The sequence below is a fragment of the Lemur catta genome, chromosome X, assembly GCF_020740605.2.
Source record: "Lemur catta isolate mLemCat1 chromosome X, mLemCat1.pri, whole genome shotgun sequence".
NCBI classification, from domain to species: Eukaryota; Metazoa; Chordata; class Mammalia; order Primates; family Lemuridae; genus Lemur; species Lemur catta.
The window spans coordinates 33,969,319-33,994,539 of record NC_059155.1 but is presented as its reverse complement, the minus strand read 5'-3'; the positions used below and the strand labels follow the sequence as shown (position 1 = coordinate 33,994,539).

At 39.5% G+C, this 25,221-nt stretch overlaps 1 protein-coding gene across 2 annotated transcripts in view; it reads right to left on the bottom strand.

Annotated features, from left to right (window-relative positions):
- PHF6 (PHD finger protein 6) overlaps window positions 1–4,423 on the bottom strand; it is a 51,489-nt gene extending 47,066 nt beyond the window's left edge. The window contains exons 1-2 of one of the 2 annotated variants that reach the window (XM_045538805.1): window positions 4,239–4,423; window positions 144–327 (exon numbers count right to left, since the gene is read on the bottom strand). In XM_045538805.1, the coding sequence (XP_045394761.1) occupies window positions 144–281 (138 nt within the window). In that variant the 5' untranslated portion in view covers window positions 282–327; window positions 4,239–4,423. Of the gene's footprint in view, window positions 1–143; window positions 328–4,027; window positions 4,216–4,238 lie in introns of those variants that run through there. The other variant, XM_045538806.1, reaches the window with a different exon arrangement.
- Between the last annotated feature and the right edge of the window lie 20,798 nt (window positions 4,424–25,221).

Genomic DNA, 25,221 nt, shown 5'->3' with positions numbered 1-25,221 from the left:
TATTAGTGATAAACCATTGCTTAAAAATTTAACTGAGTTTTTTTTTTTTTTTTTTTTTTTTTTTAGTATTCCAGAATATTCACGTGTTATTAAGATTCTTGTGAATGGTTTCAAGGTCTCTTGGTTGCTGCCCGTATACTTACCATGCACTTATGGTGTGCTGCCACCTTCTGGTTTTCAGATATTAGTAACTGTCCACATTCCTTGTCTCTATTTGACTTACAAAAGCCACATTTGCGCTGTCTTGTAGGCCCTTTTTTCTGTTCAACTGAGCTTGACATGATTTTTAAATTGCCTTTAGAATGCCACTTTAAGCCTCAAGAAATGCTACAGAGAATAAAAAAGGCAACAAAATAGTTAATTTTCTTTCAAAATCCGTTTATACATATTCATGTAAGTTAATATTTGACCTAGGTTTTAATATACACATTTTAAAATGCCTATTTAGTATAGATAGATGAATCAATATTAAAACCTAAGATACTTCTATAATAAATACAAATAGATAACTAAATATAGTTTAGAGTAATTGAGAAAAATCAAACTGCTCCCAAATTAGGAGATATGTGAAATAATTAGAACTATTTCTATGGGGCTAAAAATGTACAATGTACAATGGTAAATCATCATCTGCTGGCATAATTAATGTAAGATATTTTTCATGTATAGCTACGTGCCCCTTCAAGGAGACAAAGAATTATATATCTAAGAACAGAGCAAAAACTACTAAGAAAACTACAAAATATTCAGAGGGAACAGAATTCTATAATTGCATGATTTCTTAAAGTTCATATGTTGATGCAACAATAAAATTAAAATGAATTTACTTAACTATGACACTTGGAACACTTATTTTTAAAACTGGAATTATTTCTGAGTTTTAAGAAATCATGTATATGTCTTTAATAAATTATTTTTTACAATTCTATTCCATCTTCAAGTAAAGAAAAAACTAAGCTTCTAACAGTCTATCCAAGAATGCAGGCTTTAGGATGCAATTATTTATAAAACATATTATATGAGTCTGAGATTTATTCCAAGTCTGCTTATTAATTAAAGTCACAAACTGATAATGGTCTTCTAAATGCAGTAACTTCCATACTTAAATTAGTAATATTGTGTACAGGAAGAAATGTTTTTCGGTCACATTTTAATTATAGACAGCACAGTATAGTCAGAAAAGGGAAGAAAAGCTCTAACACGAAGGTTTCAGATTTAGATCATCAATCTCAACATGGATTCTTCCGAACAATACCAAACAAATTTAAAATCAGTTATTTGATTTGTGTAGCTTTCCCAAACCAACAGAACTAAGCAGTTCAAGACCCACAAACAAAACACTTCACAATCAATAAAATTTCAAACTTTTGTCTTAAAATTAATTTACCAAATTCTTTCCATTTTTCTATATATTTGAACATTTTCATATTACTATGTTGAAAAAATTGACTACCACTACGTTGCAGCTTTCTGGAAGCATTTGCTCACCAACAAGAACCGTAGCAGCTGGATGCCAGCAAGGTAGTACGAACCATTCAGTGCTTTTCAATATAAAAATTCAGATACTAAATCAAAATTTAACATGAAGCCACAAAGAAAACATGTCTTCCCATCAATGTATATGTAGGATTTTCTTTTTAACAAAACTTCAAAGGCCCTGACAGTCTGCTTTGATGGGTTTAACAAACTCTTAATGCTATCTATAATTTTAAATACCTCAGTTTTCCAAATGGCATAGGATACTTTACAATAGTACTATATTCATAGCACTGGCTATAAACCGTGAAACTGATTGAAAACAGGCAGCAAATACTTTGAGGATTAAAGGGGGAAAAAGGACATAACAGAGAAACAAAAGAAACAAAAGGGGAAGTGTGTTTGCATTTGCTCAGGCAAGTATGTGTTCAGTTGCTTTATCAAGAATATAGCTGCCCAAATTTTTAGAATTAACTATGCAAAATACCAAAATTCACAAATAGCACCACAATTTGCTATTTGAGTTCTAAATTAGTTTTCCTGACTACTATGCAATGAATAGTAGGTACTCTGAAATCACTGTAATGTATTCAGCATTTCTCCCGGTCATCCTGGCCATTTGAAAGGATGGTACAGTATAAATCTAATCTGTACAGACACCTTTAATGTGTAATTTCTATACAATCGTAGCACTGGCTATAAAACTGGCTTAAGATAAAGAAAACTCCTAGAGTGGAAAAATCACTTGTTATTCTTAATATTAATTCTGAAATGGCATCCCCCAAATTCTATCCACATGAATTCTGCCTCTTTCAATTTATAAACAGGAAAATTTCTCATCCTAATTTTGAGAATCTACCCTTCTAGATACCGAAGACCTCAAAATCTAAAAAAGAAAAAAGGTACACTTTAGTTTGCATTCAAAAATATTCTACTGCATTTTTTCTACAATCAGTTTAAATGTAATTTGTAAAGTGAACAGAGCCACACAAAAAGTACAATAAACCAATTAAAAACTTTCCCCAATGTGCAATGACTAAATGGATTTTTCCACTAAAATTCAAATAATGCATCTGTGCATATCTTGGTAATTTTTTTTATAGCCTCCTTGTAAAACATGAAGTGGAGAACATCATGGAAACAATGACTCCTAGCAAAAATGTCTTTATCATAAAAATACAGATTTTTATCTAATGCTGTCACATTTTGTGGTCTCCAGTCAAGTAGAATAAGGGCATTCCAAGGACCAATACTAAGGGGTTTATAATGTTCCACAGCTATATGGCGTTTTAATTTTAGTCTAAAAGGATTATCAGGGCATGCACAAATCAAAGTTTGATGCTTTCACCCAATGAAACCTTTTCCTTAAAAGAAACATAACATGGAAAATGCTATAAAGCAGAAATAAAGAGGCAACAATAACAGCATGAAAAACATAATTTAAATGTCTGAAAAAAATAAAAGCCAGATTAGTTGGGCTGAAGAAATCAATGCATTTCTGATTTTCCAAGATGCTTTGAAGCACTAAGGTAGAAATAACCTGAAACATCAAAGAGAGTATTCAAGAACCAACTCGAGAGCTCATTCAACGCCTGGTATCTGAAAGAGCATTTTCACGGGGAGGGGACGCGGAGGGGGGGAACCAAAACAAAAACTGCAGTTCCGGAAGATTAAAACATTCCACACGCAAGCAAGTTGAAATATACAGATCAAAATATTAAACGTGATCCCCCAAAGAAACAGTATTTCTACCAGGAAAGTTACAGTTGACAGAAATAAACGAATAAAAGATGTACCGGAAGGGCACCTGAATTTGGTTGCACGATATTATTACATGCTTCGCACTGCTTTTTGCGGTTAATCAAAAGGAAACTAAAGGAATTTTCCAGTTGCTTCAAACCCAAGGGTAAAGAATTTGAACTGTATGAATAAGATCTGACATTACGTAGTAAGCCGATGAAAATGAAAGGTTTTTCAAAAACAAAAGATTTTTCAACTTCCACGCAGAATATCGAAACGAATGGAAATTGCAAAAGAATACCGTGCTGTTCGTCCATATGATAAAGGATGGTACACATAACATACCGATCCTCTCCGTTATTTATTCCCCAGTATACACTAGACTCCAAGAACTCCCTCTAATCAAGCGTTAGATAAAGTCGCACAACTATCTTCCTCTAAAACACTACAGCAGGTTCCTTTCAGTCGTTAAGTCAGGGTCCCCTAATTGTCCTTTTCCAATCCTCCCAAATCCAGGAAAATACCATGCTACCACTTTCTTTACGCCCTCTCCCCCAGGAGTTCGTCCTCTACCAGTCTTCGCGTTATACCTCAGTTTCACCCCTAATTCCCCCCACTCCAGAGTTTTTTTCTCATTCCGTAAGGCTAACCCTCTTGCCATCCTAACAATTCTTCCTCTTTCTCTTCCCAAACTGGGAGTCTCCCTCCTTCCCAAATATGTCCTAAGCAATGGCAAAGACTAAAAATTCCCAGTTTTTTTCCCTCCTCAAATGTTGCGCCCCCTCCCCCGAAGTCCAGGCTCAAGCCTAACCTCTCCTTCTGGACCTTCAAAGCACTTTCTCAGCAGCCTCTTCGCCAAGTGCCTACAATGAGCGGCGCTTCTGGGGTCCCTGACAATAAAGCGAGACCACCAAGAGTCCCCTTTAACAACGGGCAGGGGCGGCGGCCTGGCCACCGCCATCCTCCTTGTCTTCTCCCGCCGGGCAGAGAATGGGGGGCCCCAGGGTTCCGCGGGGACTCACCAGCGAGGCCCAGAGGCGGAAGGCAGGAGAGAAGCGCCAATGAGGGGAAAGAGAAAGAAGTCGGTATCGGTTCCCCGGCAGTGCCTAAGAGCGGGGCTCTGTCGCCAGAGGTTGTTTCCTTTCATTCGAGGAGAGACAGGCTCGCGGAGCGCCCTTACGTCGCCCCCCTCGCACGCACACGGCCCACACAGCGTTCATACGTCCTGAGCGTGCCGCGGGCCCTCATTGGCCCCAGAAAGGGGGCAGTTGAAGCCGCACAGCCACGACGCATGTGCAGGGACCACCCCCTGTATGGATCCAGGCCGCAGGCCCCGCCTCCTGCTCGCGCGCGTACCTTCTATTCTCCGCTCTGCCGCTCGGCCAAGTGTTTGCGGGCAGCATCCGAGCAGATAGAGAAAGACATTCAAAGATATCGATGTGGCTTGGGCGGACAAGGGGCAGGCTTGGGACTAGAAACCGTTGGACAGGGGCCCTGGGTAACTGGTTTTCAACGGTGATTCAAGTGGGTAGGCCTTATCCTTTGCACTTGTTCACTGAGGCCTTTTCACATCCATTATTTCATTGTACTCTCCTGGCATCCCTTTAAGGTCCCCGTTCGCCTCGATTTACTGCCAAGAAAGACTGAGAAGCTTGTAGTGGAGGCAGCCTGCCTGGATTTCAATCCTTGGGCGAAGCATTTTAATCTCTGTGCCTTAAAATTGTTTTGTCTTTAAAATGGGGATAAAAATAGTACCTCACAGGTTTATTGTGCAGAAGAAATGAAAGAATGCAACGAAAGCATGCATTAGCGTCTCTGGCATATAACAGGCTCTCAATAAATGCTGGGATTATCATAATCAGAAAAGATAAGTGATTTTCTTTGTAACCCATACAGGTAAACCAGACACCTAAACTAGTGCTTTCCTCTTTGGTGTACTGGAGCCAGATTGCTTGGGTTTGAATATCAGCTCCCCCACTTCTAGCTCTATGACCTTGATTACGTCGTATTACCTCCCCGTCCCTCAGTTTCATCCCATCCAAAATGGACATCATAATGGTATTCATCTCAAAAAATTGTTCTGAGAAATGAGTTAGTATATGTAAATCACACAGAATAATGCTTGAGCACATAGTATGCCCTATGTAAGGGTCAGCTTTTGTTATTTTCTACTGGTCTCACAGACTTAACAAAAAAAGCCCTAACAAATCTGAAAATTTAAAGATGCCCTTCAAGTAGGTGTTTTTCCTGCAGCGGGAGTGGATTTCCACTGTTTTGATCCAGTGCTGTTTCATCAATCTTTTTATTTGTCTCTGCAATGTCAACCTTAAAGTGTAATCCCCAAAAAAACAATGACCGTGGTGGTGTAACATTGATCCCTTCAAATAGGTACCTAACAGGAGTGAACAAACCAGCCGTTTAGCTGCAAGGAACCCTTAACTCTTTTACCCAAGGCCCTGTACTGTGAAAGGGAGTGGCTAATGATTTCCATAAGAAGATCCAGAATACATATTCCAAACATTTATAGTATATATGAAAACAGGTTCCCCAGAATAATTTTCTACCAGCTTTACACACTAACTGATGCCAGGATGAAACAGATGATGGATGTGTAAGTGACAAAATACAGTGCCTGTGCAGTGTGTCATCTTTTTACATTTTCCCCCTAAATCCTCACATTTTGCTATCTTGTATTCATTCTTTCATCCATGTATTTATTTCAACAAAATTTGATTTGATAAACATTTGTAAAACTACTAAGTTCCAAACAATGCAACTCAATCCCTACCTTTGAGCTCATGGTCTAAAAGAGGAGACAGACAAGCAAATGCAGTTTGATGTGATAAATTCTATATTAGATATGTGTGCCTGGTATAGACATCTGTCTATCACGTACAAAGCACTATGCTAAGGTACAACACAGTGGTGAATGAAACACAGCTCTTGCCTTCAACTGTTTACCATCTAGCAAGAAAAAGATAAATAATTACTATAGGAGATATACTGCCCTGAGTGCCTTAAAAGGTGGAAAGGAAGTGCAGAGAGAGTTCACAAGAGGCAGAGATCAGTGACTCCAGTTACTTTTAGGCCCCAGGTCTGGTAGCCAGTCCCAATTAGCATGACTGATAGATGCAGCCTGTTATTTCAAAGGCTACCGGAAAGGAGTCAAATTGTGATAACGTGCTCTTAATGCCTGGGGATATAGCATGGTATCTATTAATCTCTTATTGATTCACAAGTACACTCCCACCAACACTCTTCCAGTTTTTTTCTTCAGGTTTAAGGTCCCCCCCCCTTTTTTTTACCTCATTCTTAGCAAAGGTGTTAACTTCATGACTTATTTAGAAAAGGGTCATCTAAGCTAAGCTACTTTATCTTGTACACCCACCCTCTCACACTTCCTTCAGGGTCTCAGAGAAAAAGCTGTCCCTCCTGCTTCCTAAAGCTTTTTAAAAGCTGTGCTTTTAATCACGTCTCTTCCATACTCTGGAGGAACCGATTCTCTACTTATTCCCTGCTCTCATTTGCCTTCAAACTATAGGATTCATCTACTTTCACTGTCAGATTGTGCCCTTTGCCTCCACCTGCTCTTCAATCATTCATTCAGCAGGCATTTACAGATGTCTTCTATATGCCAAGTATTATACCAGACACTGGAGATTTGAAAAGGAACAAGACACAGCTTATCAAAACATCAGGTTGTGTACCTTAAATATGTACAATTTTTCTTTGGCCATTATATCTCAATAAAGCTGGGGAGAAAAAGATACAGCTTCTGCCTTCAAGGAATTTTCAGCCTAATGAGGAAGAAAAACAGTAAACAGAATTTTAATATAATAGGTGAACTGCTATAATGGAATTACATACCACAAGGATTAATGGACTCTGTCCAGTGGTGTCAGGAAGGCAATGTTTTGAGTTGGGGCTTGAAGAATGGGTCAGGGCCCATAAAAATCTGTATTTTATTGTCTTATCGTCACAACTTTACTAAAAATATGCTCAAAGGCCACTGTCTTTTTACCATATTCAACAGCTTTTTTTTTTTTTTTTTTTTTTTTTTTGAGACAGTTTCACTCTGTCGCCTGAGCTAGAATGCAGTGGCATCGTCATAGCTCACTGCAACCTCAAACTCCCGGGCTCAAGCGATCCTCCTGCCTCAGCCTTTTGATTAGCTGGAACTGCAGGCATGCACCACTGCGCCTGGCTGATTTTTTCTATTTTTAGTAGAGATGGGGTCTCGCTTTTGCTCAGGCTGGTCTTGAACTCTTGAACTCAAGGCATCCTCTCGCCTTGGCCTCCCAGAGTGCTAGGACTATAGGCGTGAGCCACCGCCCCCAGCCCTCTCCTCCCTCCCTCCCTCTCTTCCTTCCTTCCTTCCAACAGGTTCTTGCTTTGTTGCTCAGACTGGAGTACAGTGGTGCAATCATAGCTCACTGCAGCCTCCAACTCCCGGGCTCAAGCGATCCTACTGGCTCAGCCTCTCCAGTAGCTGGGACTAAAAGCATGCGCCACCATGCCTGGCTAATTTTTTGTAGAGATGGAGTCTTGCTCTGTTGCCCAGGCTGGTCTCAAACTCCTGGGGTTCAAGCAATCCTCCTGCCTCGGCCTCCCAAAATATTGGGATTATAGGCATGAGCCCCTTTGTCTGGCCCTGTACTCTTCATTCTGTTACATTTGACATTTTTGGCCATCTACTTGTTCTTAAACTTTCATCTCCCTTGGCTCATAACAGCAGTGCCCTGACTCTGGCTCTCTGGCTGCTATTTTGGTCTCCTCTGTAGGTTTCCCTTCTTCTTCTCACTTTATAATATAATGCTGACTCTTCCCCAGACACAGTCTTAGCCCCTGTGCTGGTCTATTGCTATTCCAGTTCGGGTAGTTCTGAAACTTTGGAAGTGAGAATTACCTGGAGAGCTTGTTAAAAATTCAGATGTTTTTGGACACCAACTCATGGAAATACTGAAGCTCTGGATCCAGGAATCTGCCTTGTTAAACTACCCAGGTATTCTGAGGTAGATCTGTTGAGGACCACACATTAAGAAACTGCCCTACATTTTTTTTTTTGAAGAATTGATACAATCTCTTGATTTTCACTACCCTGTAAACTACCTGATTAGCAATTGCACCTGCTCTTCCTGAATCAGTCCTGCCCTTAATCTCAAATCACCAACTCCAGTACAAGCAAATTCATCCTTTCCAGCAATTGGGAAATAACTTCTTTGCCAGAATTCAGTGTTTCCATATAAGATACCACTAGCGTTTCTGCTCCTGCCTAAACCAAGCACTAAATTCACCTACATGCCTATGACCTTTCTGGCTGTAATCAATACCAGTAGATCACTCATTCATTCATCAAATACATATTGATCACCTACTATGTGTTAGATAAAAACAGACATGGTCCATTTTGGTGTAGCAGGGGAGACAGATCTAAATCAAGTAATCACATAAACAAATGTAAAATTGCAAACATAACAAATGCAAAAAGAAGTGTCACTTATATAAAATTGAAGTCTACTTGCGTTTTGTATATTGAATACATTTTGTATTTCTTATTCTTTATTTTTAAAGTAGATGGATTAAGCATTTAAAATGTGTTCATGGAAAAATGCTATTAAATATTTATTTATATGAAAGGCCACATACGAATCAAAAGACCTGGGTTTGAATTGCTGGCCTGCCACTAACTAGCAGAGGTTACTTAGGCTATTCGTTTGCTACTCTTAGCCTTAATTTACACAGTGGTCAACAGAGAATGATATTACTTGAAAGGCTGCTATGGGACACAAGATAGATAATGATGCATGTGAATGTTCTTGTCTCAACAAATATGAAGGATAGTTGAGTTTTTTTTAATGTATCCCTTGACTGCCCTATCATCTGATTGATCTACCCACTAGTGTTGGCTCCCAGCATTTATCCCCTGTGCTGTTCTACTTAGGTTTTGTTGTTTATTTTCAAACTTCCACTTAGTGCACTGGTGAGGCTTTAACTCTGTCTAGACTATGGAACTACTCAGGTACCTCATTGAAAAGCTGGGGACCCTAGTGGACCTTGTTGTTAATATCTCTTCATTGTTTAGAAATTTGAGCCTGGGTGTGTGGTATAAATACTGCTCAGTAAACTAGCAACTGTGGCAGGGGAAAATGCTTAGAAACACATGGACATCCCTAAAACATTGCTTATTGAACATTGAATAAGCACAAAAGCTAAACTTAATTTAATATAGTGGTAGTAATAGTGGAGAAGTAACTAAACTTCACAGTACTGGTGTCTGCAAAATAATGAGTTAACTCTGACTGCAGACAATGTACCAGGCACTGTGCTAAGTACTTTATGTGCATTATCTTATTAGACCCTTACAACAGACTTGAGAGGTAGGGAATATTATTAGTTCCATTTTACAGAGAAAGATACTGTTGATAGACTGAGTAACTTACCCAAGGTCACACAACTAGGAAGAGGAAGAACCATGTCTCAAGCCCATACCTGTTTTAACTCCAGAGCCCAAGCTCTTAATCACTATGCTGCACTGCCTCTTATTTATTTGTTCATATGTTTATTTTCTGTCTCCCGACTAGAACCAAGCTCCATCAGGGCAGGGCTTTGTTTTGTCATGTTCTCTGGTCTACCCTCAGCCCATAGAACTCTGTGCATGGCCCATAGTAGACACTCAATAAATATTTAATGAAGTAAGGCCCTGGAGAATGGGAAAGAGAATGTAATGAAGAATGGGGAGAAGTGGAACTGCAATGGAATGAAATCATCTCAGGAATTTGTTAATAATATAGCAGCCCAAGCCCTACCCAAATGACTCTGGCATATGTATGGAATGAGGCCCAGCTATTATATATTTAAACAAGCTCTGCAGGTAAAACTGTGATATACACAAAAGTTTGAGAACCACTGACCTGCAGCCATCAAGGTGAAAAAAAGGAAAAAAAAAAAAAACATAACTTGTGTACTTTGTCAGTTACATTGACATGCCTGAGAGATTTTATCCTGCTTAATATCATTCTTAGGCATATATTTTAGCAAGGGCACACACTAATAACTAGTTTTGCGTCTTTGTTCCTTTTGGCCCTATTTTGGCTGTTTATTAAATAACATGATCAGACAGATTTACATTACTCTCAAGTATTATAGTAATAACAATAAGTCTAAAACTAGAGGACTTGGATATGCATAAGATTTGTGGGAAGTTAATATTCACAATAAGACATAATATAGACTGGGAGTCAAAGAACTAAATCGACCTGGTCACAAACCCTGGTTTCAGGTTAACGTCTCAGTGCCTTAATTTCCTCATCTTATTTTTATGAGGATGGTATGAGATAATCCACATAAAGCACTTAGCAGAGTTTCTGGCTCATGAAGCTCAGTAAATGTTAGCTACAAGAGCTAGCTTTATAGTCAGTGATACAGAGTAGTTTTTATCTTCTTCTACTCGGAGTAGCTAAGTTAATTGTTTCCAGTTTTTCTGATAAGTGGAATAGGAGATAAAAAGTCTTTGTTTCTTTATTCATGCTGTTCTTGCTTCCTAAAACTCTTTTTACAACTTTCTCAGATTGGTTAAGACCTATTGGCCTTCAAGACTCCGTTCGAGTGTCAGCCCATAGTGTCCCAGAAGCCTTATCTGATTAGGCAAAGCTCTGCTCTTCTTTGCTGCCATAGCACCCTGGCCAGATTTCTGTCTTCATCATTTACCATATTATACTGAAATTATATGCACTTCATTCTGTCTCTCCCATTAGACAGTGAGCTCTTCGGGAGAAGGGAGCACGCCTTATTCTTTTTATAGCCTTAGGCACCTAGCACAGGGCTGCCCAATAAATGTTTGCTGAACTTTCTCAAATGAACATGTCAGGAATCCGGATGGTTATTTTTCTTATCTAAGATTGTTGCCTTGTCTCCTGTACCTCCCTGTTGCACTTACAGTCATGCAGTGCAATTTAGCACTTAATTACATAGTGTACACTGTATATTATTCTTTAATTGCTTCATATGTTAATCCACCACTTTTTTCCCCTTCCTTCAGGCACTAAGAGAAGAAATGATTATAAATTGAAAGTGGATGATCCAGCTGCAAGCCATGCCCAGCTGTCAATCAACTCTGCTTACTGAATGCCCAGGGCATTATGAATACAACTATTATTCACCAGAGGTGAATGCCGATGAAAAAGTATCATGATTTATCACAGGTGCCTGAAACAGTACCTTCACATAGTAGGCACTCAAGAAATATTTATTGAATGAATGAATGAATTAGTGGAAAAGAGCAGTGCACTTGGTTAGGCTAGAGATCAAGAACTCTAACTTCTAATCAGATCTCTATCATTTCATTTTGAACTTGGAAAGTCACTTCATTTTTCTAGGACACACTTTTATGTTCTGTAAAATATGAAGGAATTAGACTGGATGATCTTTAAAGTCTCTTCCAATTTTAATATACAATGCTTCCTCCAAATAGTTTGAAAATTCCTCAAGAGTAAGCACAGATATATTGTTTACATATATCTCCCGGTGCTGAGCATACAGGAGGATTTGACAAATACCTGGAAAGTCAGAACCATCACCCTTCATAGTCACCCTGAACCAAAATTAAAACAAAACAAAACAAAACAACCAATAGACACCAAACTCTGCTGTGAAACCCGCCTTATCTCTAAAAAACTAAAGGAAAAGTAGGAGAAAACCTGGAGAGTTCTCCTAATTGTTGCATTTCAAAAATCTTTAAAACATTTGTGATTTAAAATTCTGACTTAGGTTCTAGTTTACAATCGAGTTATTTCATTAATCCAAGTGAAAATTGAGTGATCTTAGGCCCTCTCCTCTCTTTTCCTTGGTAATCATTCACACCTATCACTTTATTTACCACGTTTATTACCACTGGGATTGATGACACACTCATTTATCTCTCCAGCCAATATCTCTCTAGCCAACATCTCTCTGAATTCTAGGACCGTATATCTAATCGCCTATTTGAAATTGCTTAGTCATCTCAAAGGTATCTCAAACTCAATATGTCTGAAAGAGAACTCATGATATTCTTTCTATAAACATGGTACTGGTCCAAGGTTTCCTAACTCACTGAATAGCACCTCTATCCATCCAGTCCTGCAAGCTAAAGATCAAGGAGTCATCCTTGACATCATGCTATACTTGACTCTCCCCATTCATCTCCACTCCATCATTATTCATGGCAATTTTTCTTCTTGTCTCTTGAATCAGTTCACTTTTCATTATCTCCAGCATCTCTACCATCTCTAATCTGAACCATTCTACTAGCTTACTAACTAGCCTATCCCAGTTTGATTTTTCCCTTCTCTAATCTATTCTCCACATTTATGTGTCATTAATTTATTTATTCATAAAAATATGTATTAAGTGCCTACTATGTATCAAGTACAGAGAATACAGCAGTGAACAAAACAAAGATCCCTATTGTCATGGGGTTTACATTTTAGTGAGACAGAGAGAAACACTAAAAATAATATGTAAAATACATAATATCAGAGATTCACTTCCACCCAGCATGATGAATTAAGGAAGGTAACAAGTCTTCCCCAAAAGCAACTACTATAAAGCTGGACAAAACTGTCAAAATCCTTTCAGTGCTCTGGAAAGCTAGGATGACCAATCATCCTGATTTCCTTGGCACTATCACAGTTTTAGTCCTGAAAATCCTGCATCCCAGGAAATTCCTCCTGGCAGGATGCAAAAAGTCTAATTTTTCAGCAATGGTTGCTCAAGTTTTAGGGGAAAGGTACTAAACCCATATTATGTCTCCCAAAATACAGGCTGAAAGCAACACCATTTTTAGCATTAAGTGGATGTGGCATAGATTATCCATAGTCACTGTCGCTGTTTGGAACCCTGACCACTTATGTTGGCAACCATGATTTGCAGTTCACAGTCAGAGATCATATATTGTTGCATCACTCTGAGGGATGCAACATTTTACTGCATTGCAATCATGAGCCATAACATTCTGTCCTTGACTTTGCCTGTGGATTAACTGTTGTGATTTGTATGGAGATAGTGCCACTTTAATTTTTAACATTATGAATATTGTAACCATGCGTTCTAAGTGTTCAGATAAAAAAGGAGAATGATTATAGTACTAACTCTAGCTTGACTCAGAAATCACAAAAAAAGGAAAGCTAAATGATCATGTTATTTTAATGACAGATAGAAAGACGTATACAACTGGATTAGGGAGATAAACAACCAAAACAGAGCATACTGGATAAGCAAAAAACAATTTGGGACTGGGCATGGCAGAGACAGAGATGTGAAAACACATATGGAAACTGAATATCACAGGTGCAGGATGAGATGGATAAGTACTCATAAATCAATCAAAAGTTTTTGGTCTCCTCAAAAGACACTAATGTTCAGCTGAAATTGGTGGCCACTGATTTAGCCTAGGTATGCCACATGAACAAACATGCATCATTGTATCATTCCCTTGATTGTTCTATGAAACTGAATAAAGTTACATATCCTGATTAAGAAGTTTCAGCTAAAATGTCCTGTGGGTGAACGTAAGGGGAAATTTGGGTAGGAGATGAGTTGGCCTCTTACAGTGTAGAGCTGATTCTGTCAGATCTTACCAGAGATCATGCTTTCTACAATATATCAAGTGATGTGTCAAATCAGCTTCTCCTACCTTTTAGGGACTTTGATTTGAAAAGTAGGGTTTCAAATCACCTTCTTGATTTCTGTGGCAATCATAATGAAACTGCAAAAAATATAAAACAAAAAAGATTGTTGATATCTTGTCTAAATACAAACTAAACTTTGTTCATCTATTTGCATATTCAGTAGACAGTACAAATGTAAATTTTGAAAATCAGACAGCTTTAGAACTCAAAATAAAATGTCATTAGAAAAGGGCAGTCAAGTTAAACAGGACTTTCTTAATTTCTTCACTAAAACTGTAACTTATTTGGAATCTAATTTTGATTTCACAATTTCAAGTTACTTCTGTATTTTAAAGCCATTTTTCTCTGAGAAAGAGAGGCTTAACTTATGATGACATCCAATGTGCTTTGTAGTGTTTAAAAATGGCGGATATTCCAGACATGGATAAGCCTATAATGATGAATTTATAGATGCAAAGGATCTGATTGGAAAACAGCTAGTCTACCAAAAGTAGCCTGAAGATACAAAGTGAATGGACATTTTTCAAGAGCTGGAAATGAATTTCTACGAGCCTAAAAATCTGATATTTTTACTTAATAAAATCTGTATATTCTATGCTCAAACACATTTGAGGGGATATTTTAGCTCTTACATTTAGGTCTTTGATAAATATGGGTTAACTTTTGTATTTAGTGGGATGTAGGGGTATCATTTTATTCTTTTGCATGTGGATATCCAGTTGTCCCAGCACCATTTGTTGAAAACACCATTCCTTCCCCCATTGAATTGTCTTGGCACCCTTGCTGAAAATCAGTTGACCGTAAGTGTGAGAGTATTTCTGGACTCTCAATGCTATTCTATTGATTAGTATGTTTGTCCTTATACCAGTACCACACTGTCTTGATTACCATTGTTTTGTAGTAAGTTTTGAAATGAGGAAGTGTGAATCCTCCAACTTGTTCTTCTTTTTCAAGATTGTTTTGGCTATTGTAGGTCCTTTGAATTTACAGATAAATTTTAGGATTAGCTTGTCAAATTCTACAACAAAGTCAGATGGGATTTTGATAAAAAATGGGGTTGAACCTGTAGATCAATATGTGGAGTGTTGCCACCTTAACAATATTAAGTCTTCTGATCCATGGTGGATGCTTTTTCATTTTTTTAGGTCTTTAATTTCTTTCAACAATATTTTGTAATTTTCAGTGTATAAATCTGCACTTGTTTTGTCAATTTTATTCCTAAGTATTTTATTCTTCTTATGCTACTGTAAATGGAATAATTTTCTTAATTTCATTTTTGATGTGTTCATTGCTAGAAATATATAGAAATCCTGTGTCCACAACCTCACCGAACTCATTTATAGGTTCTAGTAGATAGTTCGTGTATTCCTTAGGATTTTCTATATACTAGCTCATGTTATCTCCAAACAGAGATAGTTTTATTCCTCATTTCCAACCTGGAAGCCTTTTTTTCCTTGCCAAAGCCCAATGTTGAATAGGAGATCAGACATCCATGTCTAATTTTTCACCATTAAGTATGATGTTAGCTGTGTTTTTCTTTTCACAATTGTCCTTCATCAGGTTGACAAAGTTTCTACAATTCTTAGTTTGTTGAGTGCTTTTATAAGTAAAGGTGGTGAATTTTGTCAAATACTTTTTCCATATCCGTTAAGATGATCATGTGGCTTTTGTCTCTTATTCTATTAATATGGTATATTACATTAATTGATTTTTTGATATTAATTTTTGTTTCTATTTTCATAGAGGATTTTGTCTTTAATTTGCTTGCTATGACTTAATCTGGTTTTGGTGTCAGAGTAAAACTGGCTTCATAAAATGAATTAGGAAGTGTTCCTTCTTCTTCTGTTTTTGGGAAGAGTTTGTGAAGGATTGCTATTAATTCTTCTTTAAGTATTTGGTAGAATTCACCAGTGCAGCCTTTTTTGTGTGGGGGTAGTTTTAAAATTACTATTTTAACTTCTTATTTTAGGTATATTCAGATTTTTTCTTGCATCAGTTATAGTTTGTGTCTTTCTAGTAATTTGTCCATTTTATCTGAGCTATCTAATTTGTTGGCATACAGCTGTTCATAGTATTTCCTTATAATCCTTTTTATATTTGCAAAGTTGGTAGTAATGTCCTCTCTTTAATTCTTTTTTTTAGTAAATTGAATTTTCTTTCTTTTTTTCTTGGCCAATCTAGCTAAATACTTCTCAATTGTCTTGAGCTTTTCAAAGAACCAATTTTTGGTTTCACTGATTTTTTTTCTATTCTTTTTCTATTCTCTATTGCATTAATTTCTACTCTATTATTTTCTTCTACTTGCTTTGAGTTTGGCTTGCTCTTCTTTTCTAATTTCTTAAGATGGAAAATTACGTTGTTGATTTGAATATTCTTTTTTAATGTAGATGTTTACAGCTATAAATTTCCCTCTAACCACTATTTTAACTGCATTCCATAAATTTTGATAGGCTGTTGTCTACATTTTCATTCATCTCAAAGTATTTTGCAATTTCCTTTGTGATTTCTTCTTTGGCTCATTGTGAGTTTTTTGTTTGTTTGTTTTAGAGACCAGTGTCACTATGTTGTCCAGGCTGGAGTGCAGTGGCTATTCACATGCACTGTCATAGTGCAAGGCAGCCTTGGAATCCTGGCCTCAACTGACCCTCCTGCCTCAGCCTCCCAAGTAGCTGGGACTACAGGCATGCACCACCATGCCAGGCTTTTGGCCCATTGTGTATTTAGGAATATGTTGTTTAATTTCCACATATTTGTGAATTTCCCAGTTTCTTTATGTTATTAATTTCTAATTTTACTCCATTGTGATGAGAGAACATACTTTGCATGGTTTTAATCCTTTTAAATGTATTGAGGTTTGTTTTATTGCCCAACCTATTGTCTATCCTGGAGAATGTTCCATGTGCACTTGAAAAGATATATGTGCTTTTGTTGTGTGGAGTGTTTTCCTCTGCCAGGAACTCTGCTGCTTAGTTGAGTGAGGGAGAGCCACACTGCGTTTTGGCTCATGCAGGTAGGTGCCCACTATGGTGTTGCTGGCAATTTGGATTGGTTGGACCTCTGATCCCTGGGAAAGTGTTCAGGTGCCATTGGTAGTGGACTAGGTTAGGTAATTCCCATTTCCCAGGCCCCTGGATGGTGTGCTTGAGTCCTGGGGGGACCAAATGAAGACTGGGCTGGCAAACTTGTTCTCAAGCCTTCCTGAGTTCAGGCCTTGGCTGTGATAGTGAGGGGTGGAGTGATCTCCAGAAGAATGCTCAGGCAGGAGAAGGGCAGATGCACTGTGAGCCTGGAACAGGAGGCGTGGGCCTCTCTTGATAAGATTAGTAGTGGCAGGCAGTTGTGGGACACACAAGCTGTTCACACCTCCCTCTCTTGGTGGTGACAGTGATATCTGTCCTCTGGGGGGCACAAAAGTGCTCAGATTCCCAGTTCCCACCCTGACCCAGCTGAAGCAGAGGTGGTGGAGGCAGCTCAATCTTCTGTGTGTAGGGCCACCAGACTGGCTGTGAGCTGTGGCTGAAATGCTCCAGTGGGGGAAGTGGTTGTGCCAGGGACTTACCTCCAGGGGAGGGTAGGCTCCTCCCAGAAGGGATAGGCACCTCGGGAAGAGGACTGCTAGCTCCACCCTCCCTCAGAGGAGGTAGTAGCTTTTGTCCTTGGGACACACAAAAGGGACTGCTTCAGCTTTTTAGAGATAAAGTAGTGATCCCCAAGCTCTGGGGCATCCTGAGTGTGACAGGCACCCTGTCAGAAGTGGGGCAGCTATTCTCAAGTGCAGTGGCTTAGTTGTCCTCTGTGGAACCCTTATCAGTCCCAAGCAGAAATAGCCAAGGCCATCTCAGTAGTGGTGGGTGGGGGAAGGGAGTAAGAGGAGAAGGCCTCAAATGGTGGGGAGGTGGTGCCCTGGTCCCCTGTGTCCTAAGGGGCCCTGTGATGTGCCACAGTCTCCTCTTAGCTGAAAGTGGCCCACCCTGAATTCCCAAGCTCTGGGAGACTCACAGTCTTCCCAGGACACGCTGGTCCCCTAAGGCTTTTGTGGTCTGAGTGGGTGCTAGGGGGCGTTGGCTGTAGAGACCCAGTGGCTGAGTTTCTTGGGTTGGGAAAGCTGTAAAATCATTGCCTATCTGTGAAGGGAGGGAAAGGAGCTGTACTCTCCATGCAGAACCTGGGTGCAGTGAGCAGAGTACTATTGGGGGCATACCCCACCACAAACCTAGAACTGGCTCACTGTCCTGCAGCTCACCCACACCAAAAGCTCATACTTGGGAGCAGAGATGACTACGTCTGCAGCATTATGTGGTTTGAGAAGGGGAGTTCCCCATGTCCATGTCCCTTCCCAGGCTGTCCAGCTTTAAACTCCCAAAATGGCACCTTGCACCTATGACCTGAGAGCATGGGGCCTCTTCCAGACAAACAGTGTGAGCAAAATGCTGGGAGGAGTGTGGTCTGTTTGCATCTCCATCTCACTGCAGCCCATAGCAGGGCAGTGGGAATTGTCCAAGGTATGTGTAGGAGAGCTTGGGCTTCCATGTCCTTCCTTAGCTGGGCAGGGCTGTGGCTTCATCAGCCCAAATTTAGCCTGAGGGTGGGGTGCTGCCCAGTTCCAAAATCCCAAAGTGGTACCCTGGGCCTGTGAGCAGAGGAGCAGGGCCTTTCTCATGCATGTTGCACTGGGAGGAACTGTGGGGAATGTAGTTTGCTCAAGGATCAGTCCTACAGCAGCTGGCTACGGGATGGTGGGCACTGTCCCACATTTGTGCTGGAAAGTCTGGTTTCTCTGCCCCTCCCCAGTCATGCGGGGCCCGTAGCCACGTCAAGCCCACACTCAACCTGAAGGCGGGATATAGCTCAGTGTCAAATCCTCAAAATATTGGCTTGGACCTGCTACCAGAAAGGCTAGGGGCCCACCACCCAGGTAGTCAGCACAGGTGAGAAACTGTAGAAAATCCTGTCCACCCATGTCTCAGTCTCAAAATCAGTGCCTAGCAGGGTGGTGGTGACCTTCCCAGGGGTGCATGAGAGTGCCTGGGCTCCTCTATCACTCCTTGGAGCTATGCAGTGGCTACAGGCATGCCCATGTTTCCCCGGTGTCCAGGTTTTTAGAATGGCCTGGTTCAAGCTGCTCTCAGCTCAGATGCCTGTGGGATGCCATGCAAGTTCCTTTTCTGGAGCAATGTCTCTGCTGCACAAGCTCCAAGCAGTTCCCTATAGTAGGCCCAAGATGTTTGTGGGTCAGAGAGTTCTCTTGTAGCCAAAATTATAAATGCTTGTCTCGGAAAGTAGAGCCCAGAGGGCTTCTGTCTTACCATTTCACTGCATCCAGGAGCTTCTCCTGGCTATTAGCCAGCCCCTGGCCAGGTAAGTTGCCCCAAACCCTCTTCTTAACTATTTTTGGTGCTTCCTGTTGCTTCCCTGGTGAATCCTAGCATTTTCTCCTAGGTGATATGTTCAAAGTATGAGAATCTGTTTACCATTCTGGTTCCTCTCCATAGAGGAGGTATTAATACGTACTACCTGTGTTTAGTCAGCCATCTTGATCCTTCTGCTTGCTTTTATTGTGGTGAGAGAACATACTCTGAATGATTTGAATCCTTTGAAATTCGCAGGGGCTTGCTTTATGATCCAGTATATGGTCAATTTTGGTAAATGTTACATTTTCATTTGAAAAGAATACATATTCTGTTGTTGGGTAGACTGCTTTTTATATATGTGCATGCATATATATATATATATATATATATATATATATATGTATAAATGAAATTAACAAATTTCTCTCTCTCTTTATCTCTCTGTCTCTCTTATTCCATATACAGACATATATCACTGAACAACAAGGATACTTTCTGAGAAATGTGCTGGTAGGTAATTTTGTCATTGTGCAAACATCATAGAGTGTACTTACACAAACCTAGAAGACATAGCCTACTACACACCTAAGCTAAATGGCATAGTAGGGAACCTGCAGCCTTAAGGCAACTGTGGCCTTCTAGGTCCTTAAGAGTAGCCTTTTGGCTGCATCCAAATTTTACAGAACAAATTCTTTTATTAAAAGGGATACAGCAGAGAAAAAGATGAAGCTTTTCTTGCCTCCTTTGGTGCTTAAAAAAGAACAATCTTGGCTGGGCGTGGTGGCTCACGCCTGTAATCCTAGCACTCTGGGAGGCCAAGGCGGGTGGATCGCTCGAGGTCAGGAGTTCGAGACCAGCCTGAGCAAGAGTGAGACCCCATTTCTACTAAAAATAGAAACAAATTATCTGGACAACTAAAAATATATATAGAAAAAATAAGCTGGGCATGGTGGCGCATGCCTGTAGTCCCGGCTACTCTGGAGGCTGAGGCAGTAGGATCGCTTAAGCCCAGGAGTTTGAGGTTGCTGTGAGCTAGGCTGATGCCACGGCACTCACTCTAGCCAGGGCAACAAAGCGAGACTCTGTCTCAAAAAAAAAAAAAAAAGAACACTCTTGAAATCGCAAGGCTGCAGGTTCCCCACTCTTGGCATAGCACTTCACTGTACTGAATACTGTAGGCAATTTTAACACAATGGTAAGTGTTTGTTTATCTGCACATAGAAAAGGTACAGTAAAGATATGATACAAAAGAAAAAAATGCTATACATGTATAAAGCACTTACTATGAATGGAGCTTGCAGGACTGTAAGTTGCTTTGAATGAGTCAGTGAGTAAGGGGTGAGTGAATGTGAAGGCCTAGGACATTACTATACGCTACTGTAGACTTTATAAACACTATATACTTAGGCTGAACTAAATTTATTTAAAATTGTAACTGTGCTACGATGTTATGACAGCTATGTCATTAGATGAAAGAAATTTTTCAGCTCCATTTCAATCTTAGGGGACCACTGTCATATACGTGGTTCATCATTGACTGAAATGTCATTATGCAGAGCATGATTCGCGCTCTCTCTTTCTCTCTCTCTCTCTCTGTCTCTCTCTCTCTATATATATATATACACACACACACATACACACACATATTCTCTCTCTATATATGTATACATACTTCAAATATGTATGGAATGAGAGAGAGAGCGAGAGAGCTATTTTTTGGTTTGTTGATTTTGTTATTTAGATCTTCTATCATCTTACTGATTTTTTGTTTCCTTGTTCTATCAGCTGCTAAAAGATGTGTGTTCAAACTTCCTACAATGGTTGTGGATTTGTCTATTTCTCCTTTTAATTCTATTAATTTTTCTTTATATCTGTTATGGGTGCATATAGCTTTAAAATTTGTTATATTCCCCTGGTTGGTTGATTTTTTAATCACTTCTTTAACTTTTATTTATTTCTTTTTACTATTTCATTATAGAAAATTTCAAACATATACAAAAGTAGAGACTGATTTAATGAACCTCATGTACTGATCACTTGGCTTTAACAATTATCAACTCACTGACAATTTTGTTGTCATCCCTACTTCTATCCACTACCTCTTCCCCTGGTAGGATTGGTTTGAAGCACATTCCAGATATCACATAATCTTGTCCTTATATATGTCAGTATATATTTCTAAAAGAGGATTTTTAAAAATAAACACAATGTCATTCTTACACATTAAAAATTAACAATAATGTCTTAATATCAAGTATCAAACCACAATTCAAATTTCTTTAATTATCTCATTTTTTTTAACAGTTGGTTGGTTGTAACCAGAATTCAAACAAGGTCCACTATTGCATTTGGTTAATTTGTCTCTTAGCCTCTTTGAATCTATAGGTTCCCTTTTCCTCTATTTTTTCTTAGAATTTATTTATAGATGAAACTGGGTCCTGGAGAATTTTCCACATTCTGGATTTGGCAGTTTGCCTCTCTGTAAGGTCATTAACATGTTCCTCTGTCCCTTAATTTTCTGTAAGATAATGGTTAGGTTTAGGGGCTCAATCAGATTAATGTGGGATGATTTTGGTGGATGTATCTCATGGTGGTGATGTGTGTTCTGTTGCATCATATCAGAAGATTGTCTCTCTCTTTTTGTGCTACTGAAACTGGCTTATGAGATGTTCCCATTGCAGATCAGATGCAGTAATCACACTGTACTCTGGCTTTCCCACTGAATGCAGCTTTTAAAACCTTGCTAGAATACATTCAGCTGCTATTTTTAGATTCTGAAAAGTAATTTGGAGCAGACCAAATGGGGAAGAAGACCAAAATTCGAACTTTCACCAAAATGGTGGTGAGTTTACCAAATTTTTCCCCTCCTGGAGCCCTAGGAAACCACAGAGATTGAAAAGAGAGAGAAACTCAAGAAAGCAATCCCATAAAGTTGTTTATGAACTCCTGTGGGGATCCCCAAGCTGCACAGGCATGGACTAGATCCTAATCAATACATCAAAGATGTTGAGAATTGAACTCACAGAAAGATCACTGGGAGGTCCACAAGCAGGACAGAACCAAACAGCACTGCAAAAACAGTTTGAAAACTATTGCAACTACAGCTCACGGAAGGCTGGTAGAAATTTGTGCCTGACCCAATCAGGCCTTTTGCCTGCTAAAACACAAATATAAGCATTGTTATTAGGATTTAAATGAGACTCAGAATGTCATATATAATAATCAAAATACCCAGAATATAATCCATAGCTACTTGCCATATGAAAGAACCAAGAAAATCTCAACTTGCATGGCTTAAGGCAATCAACAAACATCAATGTGATTGATGATTTTCTTATCATGGAATATTCTTCTCTATCTGTTGTCATGTTTTGTTTGATATTAGTACAGCTACTACTGCTTTCTTGGCGTTAGTATTTGCAAGCTATATCTTTCTCCATTCTTCTACTGTCAACCTTTTTACACATCTAATTAAAGTGTCTCAGTCTTCACCAGGAAATAGAGATGATGATGTGCTTATACTGGGGGAATGAGAAACATCAGCTCTGACATTTTCTCCGTTTGTTTGTGCTTGCATCATTATCATTCACGTCAACCCATGGATTCTTTGAAAAGATCCTCTCAAACCATTTTTACGTATTAGGGTTAGTTTAGCTAAAATTAGATAATATTATTCATAAATACATTTAACCTTTATCTTAGTCTGTGCTGCTATAATTAAATACCCAAGACTGTGTAATTTATAAAGAATAGAAATTTATTTGTCACAGTTCTGGAGTTTGAAACTCCTAGATCAAGGTGCTGACAGGTTTGGTGTATGGTGAGGGCCCAATCTCTGCTTCCAAGATGGTGCCCTGTTGCTGCATCCTCTGGAGGCAAGTAACTCTGTGTCCTCACATAGCAGAAGGTGGAAGGGCAAGAGAATACTCCCTTCAACCTCAAGCCTTTTTATAAGGATGCTAATCTCATTTGTGAGGGTGGAGCTCTCATAACTTAATCACCTCCCAAAGGCCACACCTCTTAATACTGTTACATTGGGGATTAAGTTTCAACATGAATTTTGAAAGGGACACCATTATTCAAACCACAGCAACCCCTTCACAGGTGAACTGCAAAACTAAAAGCCAAGGAGTGGGGGAGAATACCATTGGCAAGCCATCTGCTTTGCGAAACTCCCCCTCTTACCCAAGAATCCTCTAGGCTTTGTGTGTGACCATCTGATATATGGATCCAGGGAAGGTACTGATGTAAATTTGCACATTAAACATTAGTAAAGCTGACTCTTAAGGTTTTCTTTGGATTATAAAAATTATAGGTAGAAGTTTTAATATTTTCTTATAGCACCAAATGGAGCATCTTGCATCTCCCCGAGGTGTACAAACCCCATTTTGGGGATCATTACTATCCACTCTGCTGAAATGATGACCTATAAATAGGGGAGAGGAACCTCACCACATATAGTCAGACAAAATGACAGTCTGTTTCCCTCTTCCTTCTTCCTGTCACAATGTTAAAGTCCTCACTCTAGATAAGAGGGAAGGGAGAGCAAGAGAGAAGGAAATTCCCTATTCTGCTCTAGACCCAGGTTGGGGGCTCTTCCCTGCCCTGAGAAAATAGAGCTTTGGGTGAAATCAAAGACTAAAGCTTAGAAATCAGCATGACTGAATCTTAATCACTAAACTGAGGCTGTGTTACCTTACTGAAGGGGACTGAAAACTTGTGGGAATGGACTGAGATGTCATTGAGACAGCGCAAAGTAGGAAAGGAAAGTTCAGCACAGAAGTAACCACATTAAAAAACAAAATCACAGGAAATGTCATGTTTTGAGACTTCAGGAGCAAGTACAAAGAGCAGAGGGTGAAGAAACCATGGAGAAAACTGGGTCAGGTTAATGGAGGGAGACATGGAAGTAATGTCCTGTGGAGTATAACACAGGTCTTCAGATGGACTGTGTGGACAGGCCTGCCAAGGGTCATGGCCAACCTGGCATGCAGGCAAGTGGTAGGGGTCATCTAACAATCCAAGCACAAACTTCAAAGTCAGGTACATATTGGTTTGAATCTGGGCTCTGCCACTTTAAGCATGTTACTTAACCACCTTGAGCCTCAGTTTCCCCAAATGTAAAATGAAAATGATAATCATACTTGTTTAATAGGGCTGCTGTTAGGGGTAAAAAAGGTAAATTGGCACACAGTGGGTACTCTAATAAATGGTACTTAGTATCATCGTTGTCATCGTCATCAGCATCATCCTCTTCATTATCAGATATATGGTGGAAGTTGCTTCTTTTTCTGCTGAAAGTGAAAGCAGAAAACTCTTCACTTGCTCTGCTAAAAATTTTACATCTTAAAAGAAGATATTGGGAGACTGCATGTGTAGGAGGAGGGGGTATATGGGAAATTGCTATACTTTCCTCTCAATTTTGCTGTAAATCTAAAACTTCTGTTAAAAAATAGTCTTTAAAAAGCAAAACAGGCCAGGCGTCGTGGCTCACGCCTGTAATCCTAGCACTCTGGGAGGCCGAGGCGGGTGGATCGCTCGAGGTCAGGAGTTCGAGACCAGCCTGAGCAAGAGTGAGACCCCTGTCTCTACTAAAAATAGAAAGAAATTATCTGGCCAACTAAAATATATATAGAAAAAATTAGCTGGGCATGATGGCGCATGCCTGTAGTCCCAGCTACTCAGGAGGCTGAGGCAGAAGGATTGCTTAAGCCCAGGAGTTTGAGGTTGCTGTGAGCTAGGCTGACGCCACAGCACTCACTCTAGCCCAGGCAACAGAGACAGATTCTATCTCCAAAATAAATAAATAAATAAATAACAAGAAAAAGAAAAAGAAAAACAAAAAAGAAGATACGGGCTGCCTTTATAGAACTCCTACATCATAATGGGTACTGTGCTAAAGCATTCCTCATGGAATTGCCACACTAACCCTACAAGGGGGACTCTGTCTACATTTTACAGATGAGAAACATCACTGAGGTTTAGAG